The 14,043-nt window shown below is 43.1% G+C and overlaps 1 protein-coding gene across 2 annotated transcripts in view; it reads left to right on the top strand.

Moving 5' to 3' along the window:
- The window catches only part of kif6 (kinesin family member 6), a 171,070-nt gene that overhangs the window by 99,617 nt on the left and 57,410 nt on the right, over window positions 1-14,043 (top strand). For both annotated transcript variants that reach the window (XM_055899170.1, XM_055899169.1), the window contains one exon: window positions 5,690-5,745. In XM_055899170.1, coding sequence (XP_055755145.1) covers window positions 5,690-5,745 — 56 coding nt within the window. The remainder of the gene's footprint in view (window positions 1-5,689; window positions 5,746-14,043) is intronic.

Raw genomic sequence — 14,043 nt, 5'->3', positions numbered from 1 at the left:
AAATATATGATATCTAGCTGGCAAAAGTGTAGATGTGAATTCCATATTGTAACTAGATCACCACACGTGTGCTTGACAACTTTGAGTGACTAACAAGGCTCCGGTCTCTCGTTGTTGTGTGCTTGTAAAAAAACATGTGACTATGGACTACCGGTAAGCTTCATATTGTAAAATAATGTGACGGGTGAAATGAAGAACGCTATCTGCTTTATCTCCTAAGTGTTGCACAATTTCACTGCAGGTATTTACTTAAAAAGTAGTTACAATTATTAAAATGTAATAAAAACTGTATTGGTATTAACGGTATTGAAAAACCCTCCCGTGGCTATTTATAAATATTCTGGTATACGGTATATATGGTATACTGTCCAAGCCTGATCAGGATTAATTTAGACGAGTTCAGAACTATCTTATCTACTCACTTAGAAAGAAAATGACTCCATACATCATTCACCATTCAAATCTAATCAAAAATCGAATCAAATTGTATTAGTCACATGCTCCGAATACAACAGGTACACCTTACTGTGAAGTGGTTACTTACAAGCCCCTAACCAACAATGCAGTTTAAAAAATGTGAATAGGAATAAGAAATAAAAGGAACAAGTAATTAAAGAGCAGGCCAGTCATTTAACTAGGCCAGTCAGTTAAGAACAAATTCTTATTTACAATGATGGCCTACTGGGGTTAACTGCCTTGTTCAGGGGCAGAACGACAGATTTTTACCTTGTCAGCTCGGGGATTCAATCCAGCAACCTTTCGTTACTGGCCCAACATTCTAACCACAAAGCTACCTGCCGCCCCAAAAGGAGATATAGCGAGAGGGGGTACCGGTACAGAGTCAATGTGCGAGGGCACCGGTTAGTCGAGGTAATTGAGGTAATATGTACATGTAGGTATAGTTATTAAAGGGACTATGCATAGATAATAACAGAGAGAAGTAGCAGCGTAAAAATTGGGGGGGTGGAATATGCAAATAGTCTGGGTAGCCATTTGATTAGATATTCAGGAGTCTTTTGGCTAGAAGCTTTTTGGACCTAGACTTGGCACTCCGGTACCACTTGCCATGTGGTAGTAGAGAGAACAGTCTATAACTGGGGTGGCTGGGGTCGTTGACAATTTTTCAGGCCTTCCTCTGACACCGCCTGGTATAGAGGTCCTGGATGGCAGGAAGCTTGGCCCCAGTGACGTACTGGGCAGTTCGCACTACCCTCTGTTTTTTCAAATATTATTTTACCTTTATTTAAGTAGGCAAGTCAGTTAAGAACAAAATCTTATTTTCAATGACGGCCTAGGAACAGTGGGCTAACTGCCTTGTTCAGGGGCAGAACGACAGATTTTTTTTACCTCGTCAGCTCGTGGATTTGATCTTGCAACCTTTCGGTTACTATTCCAACGCTTTAACCACCATGTTACCTGCGCCCCTGTAGTGACTTGTGGTCGGAGGACGAGCAGTTGCCATACCAGGCAGTGATGCAACCAGTCAGGATGCTCTCGATGGTGCCGATGTAGAACCTTTTAAGGTTCTTAGGACCCATGCCAAATCTTTTCAGTCTCCTGAGGGGGGATAGATTTTGTCCTGCCCTCTTCACGACTGCCTTGGTGTGCTTGTTAGTTTGTTGGTGATATGGACATCAAGGAACTTGAAGCTCTCAACCTGCTCCACTACAGCCCCATCGATGAGAATGAGTGCATGCTCGGTCCTCTTTTTCCTGTAGTCCACAATCATCTCCTTTGTCGTGATCACGTTGAGGGAGAGGTTGTTTTCCTGGTACCACACGGCCAGGTCTCTGACCTCCTCCCTATAGGCTGTCTCATCGTTGTCGGTGATCAGGCCTACCACTGTTGTGTCATCGGCAAACTTTATGAAAAAAAAAAAAAAAATGATGTTATTGGAGTTGTGCCTGTCCGTGCAGTCATGAGTGAACAGGGAGTACAGAAGGGGACAGAGCACTCACCCCTGAGGGGCCCATGTGTTGAGAGTCAGTGTGGCGGATGTGTTGTTACCTACCCTTACCACCTGGGGGTGGCCCGTCAGGAAGTCCAGGATCCAGTTGCAGAGGGAGGTGTTTAGTCCCAGGGTCCTTAGCTTATTGATGAGCTTCGAGGGCACTATAGTGTTGAATGCTGAGCTGTAGTCAATGAATACCATTATAACATAGGTGTTCCTTTTGTCCAGGTGAGAAAGGGCAGTGTGGAGTGCAATAACAATTGCATCATCTGTGGATCTGTTGGGGCGTTATGCAAATTGGAGTGGGTCTCGGATTTCTGAGATAATGGTGTTGATGTGAGCCATGACCAGCCTTTCAAAGCACTTCATGGCTACAGATGTGAGTGCTACTGGTCGGTAGTCGTTTAGGCAGGTTACCTTAGTGTTCTTGGGAACAGGCACTATGGTGGGCTGCTTAAAACATGTTGGTATTACAGACTCGGAGTCCTGTATTGATGCTTTGCATGTTTGATTGCATAGCAGGATTTCTTATAAGCGTCCGGCGTTAGAGCCCTGCTCCTTGAAAGCGGCAGCTCTAGCCTTCAGCTCAATGCAGATGTTTTCAGCCTCTGACTGTGGTTGTATGGAAACAGTTATGAAAACTATCTAGGTAGGTATCGTGGTCAGTTTATCATGAGGTACTCTACCTAAGGCGAGCAATAGCTCGAGACTTCCTTAGATATAGTGCACAAGCTGTTATTTACAAAAACACATAGTCCGCCGCCCCTTGTCTTACCAGACGCCGCTGTTCTCTCCTTCCTGTTCAGCATATAACCAGCCAGCTGTATGTTGATAGTGTTGTCGTTCAGCCACATCTCCGTGAAGCATAAGATATTACAATTTTGAATGTTCCGTTGGTAGTTTAATCTTTCGCATAGGTCATCTATTTTATTGTCCAAAGATCGCACGTTTATTTGCAGAATGGAGGGAAGTGGGGGTTTATTAGATCGCCTTTGAATTGTCAGAGGCCACCGGACCTTCGGCCCCTCTTTCTCTGCCCCCTCTTCACGCAAATCACGGGGATCTGGGCCTATTCCCAAGGAAACAGTATATCGTTCGCGTCGGCCTCGTCAGACTCGTTAAAGGAAAAGAATAAGAATAATGCCAGTCCGTGGTGAGTAATCGCAGTCCTGATGTTCAGAAGTTTTTTTTGGTCATAGAGACAGTAGCGGCAACATTATGTACAAAATAAGTAAGGAAATAAGTTACAAACAACGCAAATAAACAAACAAAAATACACAATCGGTTGGGGGCACCTAAAACGTCTGCCTTCTTCTCCGGCGCCATCTTGTAAAGTAGCCTGTCTTGTGAAGTAGCCAGTTGTCTGAAGTCCATGGCTTCTGGTTGATGGCACGTAAAACGTCTGCCTTCTTCTCCTGAACCATCTTGTGAAGTAGCCTATTGCCTGTGATCCATGGCTTCTGGTTGGGGTTTGTACGTATGGTCACTCTGGGGATGACGTCATCGATGCACTTATTGATGAAGCCAATGACTGATGTGGTGTACTCCTCAATGCCATCGGAAGAATCCCAAAACATATTCCAGTCTGTGCTAGCAAAACAGTCCTGTAGCTTAGCATCTGCTACATCCTACCACTTTTTTATTGACCGAGTCACTCGTGCTTCCTGCTCTAATTTTTGCATGTAAGCAGGAATCAGGAGGATATAATTATGGTCAGATTTGCTAACTGGAGGGCGAGGGAGGGTGAGGGAGAGCTTTTTACGCGTCTCTGTGTGTGTAGTAAAGGTGGTCTAGAGTTTTTTTTTCACTCTGGTTGCACATTTAACATGCTGACAGAAATTTGGTAAAACGGATTTAAGTTTCCCTGCATTGAAGTCCCCGGCCACTAGGAGCGCCGCCTCTGGATGAACCTCTTTGCTTATGGTGCAATACAGCTCATTGAGTGAGGTCTTTGTGACAGCATTGGTCTGTGGTGGTATGTAGACGGCTATGAAAAATACAGATGAAAACTCTCTAGGTAGATAGTGTGGTCTACCGCTTATCATGAGACACTCTACCTCAGTCGAGCAAAACCTTGAGACTTCCTTAGATATCGTGCACAAATACAAATATGCATTACAAATATGCATAGTCCGCCACCCCTTGTCTTACCAGACGCCGCTGTTCTATCCTGCCGACACAGTGTAAAACCAGCCAGCTGTATGTTGATAATGTTGTTGTTCAGCCACAACTCTGTGAAACACAAGATATTACAGTTTTTAATGTCCCGTTGGTTGTTTAATCTTCCTCGTAGGTCGTCAATTTTATTTTCCAATGATTGCACGTTAGCTAGTAGAACGGAAGGCAGTTGGGGTTTATTTGTTCACCTCTGAATTCTCAGAAGGCAGCCCGACCTCCGCCCTCTTTTTCTCCGTCTTCTCTTCTGTTCCTGGGAAAGCAGTATGTCCTTCACGTCGGGCTCATCGGACTCGTGAAAGGAAAAAGAAGCTTCTGCCAGTTCGTGTTGAGTAATCGCTATTCTGATGTCCAGAAGTTATTGTCGATCACAAGAGACGGTAGCAGCAGCATTATGTACAAAATAAGTTAATTTGACTACTTTGATACACTATAAGTGAATTTGTCCAAATACTTATGACTTCTTAACATGAGGGGGACTAGATACAGTACATGAAGTGCTTTCATTTCTAAACAGTAACACTGTCACGCCCTGACCTTAGAGAGCTGTTTAATTTCTCTATTTAGTTAGGTCAGGGTGTGATGTGGGGTGGGCATTCTATGTTTTGTATTTCTTTGTGGTTGGACGAGTGTGGTTCCCAATCAGAGGCAGCTGTCTATCGTTGTCTCTGATTGGGAATCATACTTAGGTAGCCTGTTTTCCCACCTATGTTGTGGGATCTTGTTTTGTGTTAGCTCTGTGAAGTCCGCAGTACGTGACGTTCGTTATTCTTTTTGTTGTTGTTTTTGTTTGGTGTTCTGAGTAATTAAAGAATCATGAACACGCTGCACCTTGGTCCACTTCTTCAGACGAGCGTCACAAAAACAGATGAAGTATAAATATACATAATATAGGGGACATTCAAATGAATCATTTGCTCTGAAATGAAACATTTGATCTCAAATCCAAAATTCTGCATAGAGACAAATGTAAATGTTTTGCTTCACTGTCTAAATACAGGGGGAGTGTACATGAGTTCACTCCAATGGCATATCTTTTAGTTTTTCATTTTCTCTCCTCGCCGATCCCCCTATTTTCGGTACAGACATGAATTGAAGGGGAGCGGAGCCCTGTTAAATGTGATGGTAATGGCTTTCTGTGTCAATCCCTTCACAAGCACATTCTCTCACATATAATCACGCTCACAGACACACACGTTCGTTTTACTGTCCTTGTGGGGACCAAACAATTTACCATTCAAAATCCTTTTTTCCCTAACCCCTAACACTAAGCCTAACTCTTAACCTAACCCTAACCCTAACCTTAACCCCAAACCTTAACCCGAAACCCCAACACTTAAACCCTTACCCTAATTGTAACCCTAACCTTAATTGTAACCCTAAACCTAAACCTAAAATATACTTTTTCCTTACAGGGACCAGCGAAATGTCCCTACTTTGTTTTACTATCCTTATGAGGACTTCTCATGAACTATCCCTTTAACCTGACATGGCTCATGTACAGAGAGAGAAACAGGGTTTTGCAGGAGATTTTTGCCTACTGATATTTGTGTTTCTGTGTAGGTTTGCTGAGGCTAAAGCATATGGGGAGGAGGTGAACGAAGCCAGAAACGGAGTCAGTAAGTCACATACGAGCACCATATACTAGCACAACCTTATAGGCACTCATTACGATATTATTCTTGTAAGTCATGACTCACCGCATACAAATTCGATGTATACGTACACTATATATACAAAAGTATGGACACACCTTCAAATGAGAGGATTCGGCTATTTCAGCCACACCCGTTGCTGACAGGTATATAAAATCGAGCACACTGCCATGCAATCGCCATAGACAAACATTGGCGGTAAAATGGCCTTACTGGAGAGCTCAGTGACTTTCAACGTGGCACCGTCACAGGATGCCACCTTTTCAACAAGTCAGTTCGTCAAATTTCTGCCCTGCTACAGCTGCTCCGGTCAACTGTTATTGTGAAGTGGAAACGTCTAGGAGCAACAACAGCTCGGCCACGAAGTGGTAGGCAACACAAGCTCAGAAAATGGGAATGCCGAGTGCTGAAGCGTGTAAAAATCGTTTGTCCTCGGTTGCAACACTCACTACTGAGTTCCAAACTGCCTCAGGAAGCAACGTCAGCACAAGAACTGTTCATCAGGAGCTTCATTAAATGGGTTTCCATGGCCGAGCAGCCGCACACGAGACTAAGATCACCATGTGCAAATGCCAAGCATCGGCTGGAGTGGTATAAAGCTGGCCACCATTAAACTCTGGAGCAGTCGAAACGCATTCTCTGGATTGATTAATCAATCACGCTTCATCATCTGGCAGTCCGACGGACGAATCTGGGTTTGGCGGATGCTAGGAGAACGCTACCTGCCCCAATGCATAGTGCCAACTGTAAAGTTTGGTAGAGGAGGAGTAATGATCTGGGGCTGTTTTTCATGGTTCGGGCTAGACCCGTTAGTTCCAGTGAAGGGACATCTTAACGCAACACCGTACAATGACATTCTAGACCAGTGGTTCCCAAACTTTTCCTAGTCCCGTACCCCTTAAAACATTCAACCTCCAGCTGCGTACCCCGTCTAGCACCAGGGTCAGTGCACTCTCAAATGTTGTTTTATGCCAGCATCGTACGCCTGCCACACACACACTATACATTTATTAAACATAAGAATGAGTGAGTTTTTCTCACAACCCGGCTCGTGGGAAGTGACAAAGAGCTCTTATAGGACCAGGGCACAAATAAAAATATAATAATAATCAATCATTTTGCTCTTTATTTAGCCATCTTACATATAAAACTTTGTTTTTTCATTGAAAATTGTGAATAACTCACTACAGGTTAATCTTTTTCCACACACAGTCTGTACCGGTATTTGAGTTTATTTGATTTTTACAGGGACAGTGCACATAAATCAACGTTTCAGTAAAAGTGACGGTTTTAGCCAGCTGGCTAATTTTCAACTGCAGTCCCTGGGCAGGTTATTACAAACAATTACAATATAGACATTCATTGAGCAGGGAGCACACACAGAGCAACATAGGACAAGCAAGACATAGCATACAGACAGAGCAACATAGAAAAAAAAGCAACAAGACAAAATCCATAAAAGCAACAAAGTGTTTCCATACCTCACAAGCTACAGACAACAGACAACATGGAAAGCGGCAATACACAGATAGGGATTATGTTCACAAATCTGGTTGACCTTTAGCCATGTCTTCATGCATTTTGTGAAAGTGTGATATGTGGTGCAGTTATGTGTGTTTGATGGCAGTGTATTCCAGACATGGGAAGCTCTCACAGAGAAAGCGGATTTACTAAAGGTGCTTTTGCTTAAGGGAACTATACAGTCACCTCTCATGGCAGACCTTGTGGATTTGCTGCCATATGTTTGGGTTTTCTGTTTAGCAAAAATACTGAGTGGAGGGGGAGCCAGGCCCTTTAGGATCTTGAATACAAGACATGCGTCGGTGTATTTTACAAGATTTTCCCAATTTAGGAGCTCATGCTTTCTGAGGATGTAACAGTGATGATTCCTATCAAGCACTTTGAGAGCCTTTTTGTAGACAGACTGAATAGGTTTTAATGTTTTACAGCAAGCTTGGGCCCAACTAGTCAAGCAGTATGTTAAGTGGGGGAGTTATCATAGATTTGAAGTACAGTTTTGCTTCCTCTGTAGTCAAACAATTTCGTATAAATCGGAAATTAGCTAGGTTGAATTTGGTCATTTGAATTACCTTTTTCACATGCTTTTTAAAAGAGAGGTTGGAATAAAGTATGATGCCAATGATGGGGCCAATGAGTGACTCTTTGTAGTTTTTAAGAAAGGTGGAGTCCAGCCCAAACATATCTTTGGCTTTAGAGTTCTTTAGTGAGCTAATCACCTTGATCACCTTTGACTCAGAAACCTCCCTTATGATGAAGACAGGTTGAGCGTCATTCACTAGCACTGAGCCCAAGAAACCAGTGGAGGAGTTCTGTGTCAGTACCCTGACAGAGTCAATAAAGTAGGAATTGAAGGCTATTGCTATTTCGACTGCATCCTGTGTTAGATTGTTATTCACCATGATTTCTAGTCTTTTTGCAGTGTTACTATGGTCTTTCCCTGTTAATTTTTTTAGATTCTCCCAGATCAATTTAGAATTTCCCTTTGCTTCACCAATTATGTTAATAAAAAAGTTTGCCTTGGCCTGTCTGATTTCTGTCATCACCTTATTTCTCAACATGGTAAACCTATGTCTGTCATGCTCTAATTTGGATTTTAGGGCTGTTTTTAGACCATAATCTTGTTCTTTCATCAATTTCCAGATTTATCCATTGAGCCAAGGAAGAGTGCTCTTTTGGCCAGGTTTGGATTTGATTTTCTTTAGGAAATAATTTATTGTAGTCTGGATTGTGGATAGAAAAACCTGACTGTCAGCTTCCACGTCTGTATAGGACAAGAGATCATTCCAGTAAATTCCCTTAATTGCGTTTTCAAAATAGTTTAATTCACTCTTAGGTATTCTTAGTTGGTCCGGCTTTCTAACAGTAGAGAGGTTAAACCTACTCGTAGACAGCTTTCTGGCTAAAGTGTCAGATTATGATCAGATAGCCCAGTAACCATATTGAATGATTTAGTCACTCTCTCTGGTTTATTACTGAACACCAAATCAATCTGTGTTTTAGAGCAACAAGTCACCCTGGTTGGCCCTTTAACTAGCTCTGTAAGGTCAAAGGTATTAGTGATCCGTTTGAGGGTTTTCCTACAAGACTTTTCTTCATAATTAATATTAAAATCTCCCATTTAACATGATCTCTTTCCCAAAATCACATTCCCTAAGCATGTTATTAAACTGATCAAAAAACACACTTTTGGTGGAAAGTGGTCTATACATTCCAATAAGGGTAAAAGACATTTGGGGAGACAGTGTAACGTTCAGGCCAATACATTCTAGTTCATTATCACATGACCACTCAATTTGTTTACATCGGATATGTTCTTTAATGTAAATCATCACACGCCCTCCTCTTCCTTCAATCCTGTCTCTCCTGAAACCATTTTTTTTTTTTTTGTCATTTAGCAGACGCTCTTATCCAGAGCGACTTACAGTAGAGTCCATACATTTTATTACATTTTACATACAGAGACAAGGATATCCCTACCGGCCAAACCCTCCCTAACCCGGACGACGCTATGCCAATTGTGCGTCGCCCCACAGACCTCCCGGTTGCGGCCGGCTGCGACAGAGCCTGGGCGCGAACCCAGAGACTCTGGTGGCGCAGCCCTAGACCACTGCGCCACCCGGGAGGCCATTGTAGCCAGGCACAATCAAAGCACAATCAAAGCAGCATATGAAGAGTTTTTATTTTATTTAGTTTTCATGCTAATGAGGGCCGCGAATCCTCTCTCACATAGGTACATGGTTGCAAGGGGCATCAGTGTCTTAACAGCTGTCACGCCCTGGCCTTAGTATTCTTTGTTTTCTTTATTATTTTAGTTAGGTCAGGGTGTGACATGGGGAATGTTTGTGTTTTATCGGTTTTGGGTGGTTATATGGTAAAGGGTGGTGTTGGGTGTAGTGTTTGGGTTTGTGTTGAGTGTATGTGTCTAGCTGTGTCTATGTTGGTGTAGTTGTCTAGGAGAGTCTATGGTTACCTGAATGGGTTCCCAATTAGAGACAGCTGATTTCTGTTGTCTCTGATTGGGAGCCATATTTAGGGTAGCCATAGACTTTCGTTTGATGTGGGTAATTGTCTATGTTATACGTTTGTAGCCTGTATGTGCACGACGTTCGTAGCTTCACGGTCGTTTGTTTGTTTTGTTAGTTTTGTAAGAGTGTTTTGTTTTCGGTTCTCCTTCTTCTTAATAAAAAGAAGATGGCTTATTTTCCTACTGCTGCGTTTTGGTCCGTCAATCCTCCACACGACCGTGACAACAGCGCGATTTACCAAGGCAGGATATTTTGGCCAAATCTGGCAATGGCTTCTGATTAAATTCAATTTTCGCAGAACTGCTTGTTGTAATTTCGATGAGGTTCTCTTGTTCAGATATCGGTAAGTAGACTGGAGGCGGCAGGGCGTGAAAGGGATAACGAATCCAGTTGTTTGGGTCAACCATTTCGGGAAAGTAGCTGCGTAATTGTGCACCTAACTCACTCAGGTGCTTTACTATATCACATTTGACATTGTCCGTAAGCTTGAGTTCATTTGCACACAAAAAATTCATACAATGATGGAAAGACCTGTGTGTTGTCCTTGTTAATGCAGACAGAGGAGAGCTCCAACTTCTTAATCATAGCTTCAATTTTGTCCTGCACATTGAATATAGTTGCGGAGAGTCCCTGTAATCCTAGATTCAGATCATTCAGGCGAGAAAAAACATCACCCAAAAAGGCCAGTGACTTGTCATCATGTAAGTGGTCAGACAAGTGAAAATTATAGTCAGTAAAGAACTTTAAGCTTGTCTCTCAATTTAAAAAAATGTGTCTATACTTTGCCCCTTGATAACCAGCGCACTTGTGAATGTTGTAAAAGCGTTACATGGTCGCTGCCCATATTATTGCATAGTGCAGAAAATACTGTACACGAGTTCCGGGGCCTTGCTTTAACAAATTTAACCATTTTCACTGTAGTGTCCAAAACATCTTTCAAGCTGTGAGGCATGCCTTTGGCAGCAATAGCCTCTCGGTGGATGCTGCAGTGTACCCAAGTGGCGTCGTTAGCAACTGCTTGCATGTGCGTTACTTCTCCACTATGTCTCCCTGTCATGGCTTTTGTTCCCTCAGTATAGACACCAACACATCTTTACCACCAAAGTCCATTTGATGTCACAAAGCAGTCCGGTACTTTAATAATATCCTCTCCAGTTGTCTTGGTTTCCTGTGGTTTGCAGAAGAGGATGTTTTCCTTAACTGACCTCCCATAAACGTAACGGACATATACCAGGAGCTGTGCCAGGCCTGCCACGTCTGTTGATTCATCCAGCTGTAATGCATAGAATTCACTGGCTTGTATGCGAAGAAGTGCCATGTCACTGATGCATCATGAAACAGTGTTGTTTGATGAAGGCGTTGTTTGTAGTTTTTTTGGGCCTTTTCCCCCAGCATTGTCCCAGCCATATCCACGGCAGCAGGAAGAATTAAGTCCTCCACAATAGTATGGGGCTTGCCTGTCCTAGCTACTCGTGAGCTCACCATATAAGACGCTTCTAGCCCCTTCTTATTAATGGTATCTGTTGCTTTTATACATGTCCTGCTAGTTCGAAAGTCACCTTAATTCTCACTCCAAAAACTCCCGTGGCTTATTTTTTTTATTGGCATGTTTTGTTTCTAAATGTCTGCGCAAGAGTGAAGGTTTCATCGAGTTGTGAGATAGTACTTTTGCACATATAACACACTGGGGCTGAGGAAAGGCACTACTCCCAATATCAGTGAACCCCAAATCAATGTAGTTCCCATCATATTTGCGCCTCTTCGATGGTCCAACGTCCCTGTCTGTTGTTCGGTGCTTTCCCGTGTAAGGGGGCAGTAGCTCTTTGGCTGCATCAGATTCACTACTGTCAGTGTCCATGCTAGCTGGGCTGACAACAAATGTAGAATTACTGATGCTAGCATTGGATGTGCTCGTGGAAGCAGAACAACATGTGACGTCGACAGGTGGAGGTGTATTCCTGCTGGTAGTAGCAGTACTACCAGTAGAGCTGGTATGTGTCTCTATGGATACGGGCCTTACTTTTTTTTTACCATTTATCCATTTTCGAGCTAACAGTATTGGCTACATACGGACCGTTAGTGGAATTCCCGCGAGAGAGTAACGGTTAATGTGATAGGATGTTAATTATTTGACTAGGCTACCTGTATTTGACATTGTGTTGTTATTTCGGTGAACACTAGATGGTTTCATTTTATTTTTGGCAGTGAAACAAGGCTACTCACCCAAATGTATAGCCCCGTTGGAAAATATAAATGTACTGTTTGAAAATGTGAGGGAATTTTTTTTATTTATAATATACAGTATATATATTAAAAAAACACACGCGTACCCCAGTTTGGGAATACCTGTTCTAGACCATTCTGTTTTTCCAATTTTGTGGCAACCAACCCTTTCCTGTTTCAGCTGTTCACAAAGCAAGATCCATACAGAAATGGTTTGTCGAGATCGGTGTGGAAGAACTTGACTGGTCTGCACAAAGCCCTGACCTCAACCCCATCAAACACCTTTGGGATGAATTGTAATGCCGACTGCGACCCAGGCCTAATCACCCAACATCAGTGTCCGACCTCACTAATGCTCTTGTGGCTGAATGGAAGCAAGTCCCCGTAGCAATGTTCATCTATTTGAAAGCCTTCCCAGAAGAATGGAGGCTGTTACGTCAGCAAAGGGGGGACCAACTCCATATTAATAACCATAATTTTGGAGTTAGATATTTGACGAGCAGGTGTCCACATACTTTTGCTTATGTAGTGTATTTGCTCTGATTTCATGCTCTTACTTCCGTTTGGGAATATAGCATTATTACATAGCACTTTTATACTATTTATGATAGCCAAGTGCATCCTCCCTCGCACGCTAATAGTACCGTTTTACTGGTAGAAAGACCTTCTGAAGTGTGTGGTGTGTGTGTGTGTGTGTGTGCGTGCGTCTGTGCAAGTGTGTGTGACTGCTGCCATGCATGTTTCTGAGAGGAAGTGAGTGTGTGGACTATGCTGCCTCTATAGCATATCCAGAGGTTTATGGTTCAGAGTGCATACTATAAATTGCATGCCGGAAATCTGTTTACAGTCACGAACTGAAAAGACATAAAACTTGTTGTGTTTCATTGTCACCACTACCATTATCCTAATAGTAAACATGTCCCTGATGCAGGCTCCGTGTAAACACTGTTCATTTACCTTTACATTAACTTTCCTGGAAACCCCAAGACACTATCCATGGTACGTCCCAAATGGCACCCTATTCCCTATATAGTGCACTACTTTTGAGCAGAGCACTATGGGTCCCAGTTAAAAGCAGTGAATAGGGTGCCATTTCGGATGCAGCCTATGAATCCTAATGGTGAACAGAAAAAAACAGAACATTCCCTGTTTCCCTGAAGTGTCCAAGTGTCGCTCAGCACATTCCAGAACTTTTCCAGGACCGACGGGAAAGGGTGGCTCCCCTGAAGGCTGTTTTATGAGAGCTCGGTTAAGCACGCCTCTGCCTTCTCTGGGTTATGTCCCTGACAGGTAGGGTTCGGGTGCCATAAAGCTCCCTGGCACGGTCCCCGCTTTTTAATATCCATTTAATATCCATTTTCCTCTATGTAGCTGGAAAAGTACTAACAACCCTCTTTTTCAAATGGTCCTTAGCTGCACCAGATGCCAGACACCAGGTCCGGCATCTGGTGCCAAGGAATCCACCCCCAAGTTTTTGAGCGCTTTTCTTTCTGTAATCCCTCGGAAAAGGATTACCTCAAACCTGTTCAAACAGCCACGAGCTACTGTGTGTTTTTATGACTCACTTTTGTCACAGTATAAAACATAAAACGTACTATGTGGTCTAAAACGTGTACACACAACCCTGTTCTAGAATGTTGGACCGTTGGCTTTCATATTCTTCAGATTCGAAACTATTCCACGTAGACAGACTATTGTCGCTCGGTAGGGTGAAGTTGCACCTGAGCACTGATCTTGTGTCAGGTTGGCATTTTTCCCACTAAGGGTTAAGGATTGGGGGAGGGGAATCTTAGATCTGTACCACCCAGGAGCGAATTGGGCTTTACACCACACAGCCAGCAAGGATTTAGGAGTGATGACAGGCAATTCAAGGGATGCCGAGTTTCAGCACCGACAGCATCCTCTTCTCCGGTATTAGTGCAGTGGGATTGCCTCACATTTACAGTGCCTTCAGAAAGTATTCACACCCCTTGACTTTTTCCATGTTGTTGTG

This window comes from Salvelinus fontinalis, chromosome 35 (assembly GCF_029448725.1).
Source record: "Salvelinus fontinalis isolate EN_2023a chromosome 35, ASM2944872v1, whole genome shotgun sequence".
Lineage (NCBI taxonomy): Eukaryota > Metazoa > Chordata > Actinopteri > Salmoniformes > Salmonidae > Salvelinus > Salvelinus fontinalis.
The sequence above is the reverse complement of the archived record's forward strand: the minus strand, read 5'-3'. Positions and strand labels throughout refer to the sequence as shown.